The sequence below is a fragment of the Salvia miltiorrhiza genome, chromosome 1 (genome assembly GCF_028751815.1).
Source record: "Salvia miltiorrhiza cultivar Shanhuang (shh) chromosome 1, IMPLAD_Smil_shh, whole genome shotgun sequence".
NCBI lineage: Eukaryota > Viridiplantae > Streptophyta > Magnoliopsida > Lamiales > Lamiaceae > Salvia > Salvia miltiorrhiza.
In genome coordinates, this window is record NC_080387.1 from 71446116 (window position 1) to 71449688 (window position 3573).

General features: G+C 33.9%; 1 protein-coding gene across 1 annotated transcript; it reads right to left on the reverse strand.

Annotated features, from left to right (window-relative positions):
- Positions 1 to 2467: 2467 nt before the first annotated feature.
- LOC131005755 (18.2 kDa class I heat shock protein-like) lies at positions 2468 to 3573 on the reverse strand. Its single transcript, XM_057932817.1, has 2 exons — positions 3416 to 3573; positions 2468 to 3249 (listed from the first exon to the last, which is right to left on the reverse strand). Exon 2 carries the CDS (start codon positions 3026 to 3028, stop codon positions 2570 to 2572), a length of 459 nt encoding a protein of 152 aa, XP_057788800.1. The 5' UTR covers positions 3029 to 3249; positions 3416 to 3573; the 3' UTR covers positions 2468 to 2569.

Below are 3573 nucleotides of genomic sequence, written 5' to 3' on the forward strand. Positions count from 1 at the left end.
ATTCTCTCATTAATCAGCAACGTGCCCAATAACTATAAGTGTGTATGTTTTAGGAAATATTTGGATATAAGTACATAAATTAATTTCTTAAAATTCATGTCGAAAAGAAATTAGTCAAGCCATGTAAAATGAAAGAAATATTAGAGTAAATTGCATATAATGACACCATCTTTACTCATCTTCTGATTCACAATACAACAAATCCAATGATCCAATAATTAAACTATAAAACTCGATTAGTACCACAAATTCCTTCAAACTATAGCTTTACAAATAGTAAAAAGAAGCTGGTACTGAGAAATAGTGAAATACTTCGAAACAATATATATATATATAGTTACTATTAATAATCTTGACACGTACTCCCTCCATCCCATGAAGTATGACCCAATTCTTTTCGGCGCTGGATTAAAAAATTACTAATATTTTGTGTGTTAAATGTAGTTGGTGAAAATGTGAATAAATGATAAATTTTTTGCCATTTTTTGAAACAAGCTTCATGGGACAAACCAAAAAGAAATTAGGTCATGCTTTATGGGACGAAGGAGTATTTTTTTTTTCTCGTCCCACGAATCTTGACACATTTCCAAATAAGATAATAATTAATTCAAAAATAAGGAGTCTTAATTATATTATCTCTTCTACTTTATCACTTTACTAACTTATCTCTCATATTTTATTACTTTTATATTTTATTATCTACACACTTAAAACATTAATTCACAATTCCTTAATTATCTGTGCTGAAATCAAATGTGTCAAAATTCGTGGGACGGAAAGAGTACAAACTTAAACAAGCCTTTTACGAATCAAACTTTTTTAGACCGAGCGAGCTTTTTTAAACGAACTTAAATAAGCTTTTTACAAACCGAACGAATAGTTTGCTAGGAATTTAATTTTTTTTAATAGCCTTAGCCCCTAACCATTGACGTAGCCAGAGGGGGGACAGTGGGGGCACTGGCCCCCCTGGAAATTTCAAAAAGCACTAGGGGTATTTTAATAATTTTATATTTAATATTAAATAAATACATAAATATTCTGATTTTAGTAATAATCCCAAATTTTCTCGTAGGAGATAAGCTATGGAACGATTATAAAACTAGTGTTTTAAGAGTGCGTTTACTTTGGTTGAAAAAAAAATTATTGGAAAATGATACTCCCTCCGTCCACAATTTAATGCCCTATTTGGGTGTGAGCACGGAGACTAAGAAAGCTGAAAAAGGTGTTGTGGTGAAATATAAGGGTAGTTGACTAAAGTGATAATGAAATATAAGGGTAGTTGACTAAAGTGATAAAGGTAGTTGACTAAAGTGATAAAGTGATAAAGTGTAGTAAATATAGAATATAAAAGTGAAAAAGGTGTTTGAAGGTGGGTCCATTAGTGGCAAAGGGTAGTAAATATAGAAAAAGTAGGAGAGTAAAAGGGTACAAAAAGCAAAACAGAGCATTAATTTGTGGACAGTTTTTTAAAGTCAAACAGGGCATTAAATTGTGGACGGAGGGAGTAGATAAGAAAATGTGAGAAAATATTTTTCTCCTTTTTTTAAAAAAATCATATGTTTTGCTAGAGATGAAAAGATGATAAAATATTAAAAAATATTTTCACACCCATACCTTAGGATAATATTATCCAATAATATTATAGAGAAAATGAGTGAAAAGGGGATGCCCGATAAAATATTTTACACTGATCAGAAAATTTTTTCCATCATAGTAAACATGTGAAAATGGTTAAAAATGGATGAAAATATATTTTTTCTATGTTTTTCCATCAAAATAAGTGTATCTGGTAATAAAATTAATAAATTATTAGATATTTTTTTACTTATATTTATTCCATATCAGAAAATTGATTTAGTTGGAACGAAGAGAGTATTTGGCCCCCGACTAAAAAGTCTGGCTACGTGACTGACCCTAAGGGCCCGTTTGATTTTCAGTATTGGATTAATCAGGATATAATTTATCCTGATAATTTAGTGTGGATTAGTCATGATTTCTAATCTCATATGGGTGTTTGATATCATTGGTAATTAATCTCAAAAATTGTTTGGTATCCATTGGAATAGGTTGGATTAACATATCAAATACCTAAATTATCCTCACATATTTTACCAAAAGACATTCGTGTCCTCAAATCTGAAAATAAGATGGAGGCATTGGTATCCTCACAGCATCGTTTGGCGTGAAAAGGATATCAATTTTCAATTTTAACATCTCGGTATTAAATTTATCCCATGGAGAGGGTGGTATAATTAGTGTGAGTTAATCCCACAAAATAAGCTAGGGTCTTGGGATAAATTTAGAGTTGACCATATTAGTAGCACATAATACTAAACACTGCATAAATCCATATTAATTTAACTTATCATGTTTTTAAACCCATATCAAACGGGCCCTAAGTGTTATATAGAATGTGCTGCAAAAATTGAAACAAAGAAGATTGTTTCGAATGATTTGATGGAAAAAATTAACAAAGAAACACACGTTTATTTATTTATTAATCTGACACAACTCCTTTGGGCTTTGATCATCGTTTTTACATTACACAAACTTCTTCACAAAATGCAAATCAACCAGAGATATCAATGGCCTTCACTTCCGGCCTCTTCACTTCCTCTTTAGGCACCGTCACAGTCAGCACCCCATTCTCCATCGCCGCCTTCACCTGCTCCAGCTTCGCATTCTCCGGCAGCTTGAAGCGGCGGAGGAACTTCCCGCTGCTCCTCTCCACGCGGTGCCACTTGTCGTTCTTCTCCTCCTGGTCCTTACTTCTCTCCCCACTGATTTGCAGAATGCCGCCGTCTTCGACCTCGACCTTGACTTCCTCTTTCTTCAATCCGGGAACATCCACCTTGAAGAGATGGGCCTCCGGCGTCTCCTTCCAGTCGATGCGGGCGCCGGCCACCGCGGTGGTTTCACGGGCGGAGGAGGGGAAATTGAACCCCTCGAAGGGATCCCAAACATCGAGGGAGAATGGGTCGAAGACGTTGCTGCGGCGGCTGCCGAAGAAGCTCGGAATCAGAGACATTTTAGCTTGATTTCTACTCGAGATAATTAATTGTTTTGATTGCTGAGGACTTCTGCAACACTCGAAATATTTGATGATGAACTCGGTGGAGGAGGAGGATGATTTATAGTGTGAGAGGGAAATTCCGGTGGTCTCGTGCGAGTTCCAGAAATGAGGAAGTCTAGAACTTGCCAGTGCTTTCCAGAAGCCTCTGTTTTCATCCTCTTTCTTTTTTTTTTTTACTTTTTTTTTTAAATTTAAATGACACAAATTAAAATAACACATTAATTTAATTTAAATGACATCAATTTAAATAACACATTTCCTTAAATTAAAGTTACATAATTTTAAATTATTGAAATTAAAGTAAGTAAGAAATCTGAAAATTGTATCCTTTGTGAATTCAACCTTTTGTCAATGTGCTCGTTTCACATTATTTTCTTGTTCTGATTAGGATGGACCAACTCGATTATCTTAACCTCAGAGTTCGTTTTCATGATGATAATTAATTTGTGTTGGTTTTTTCCCTTGGTATTGTTGTTTATTTTATCATATGGATATAGTCA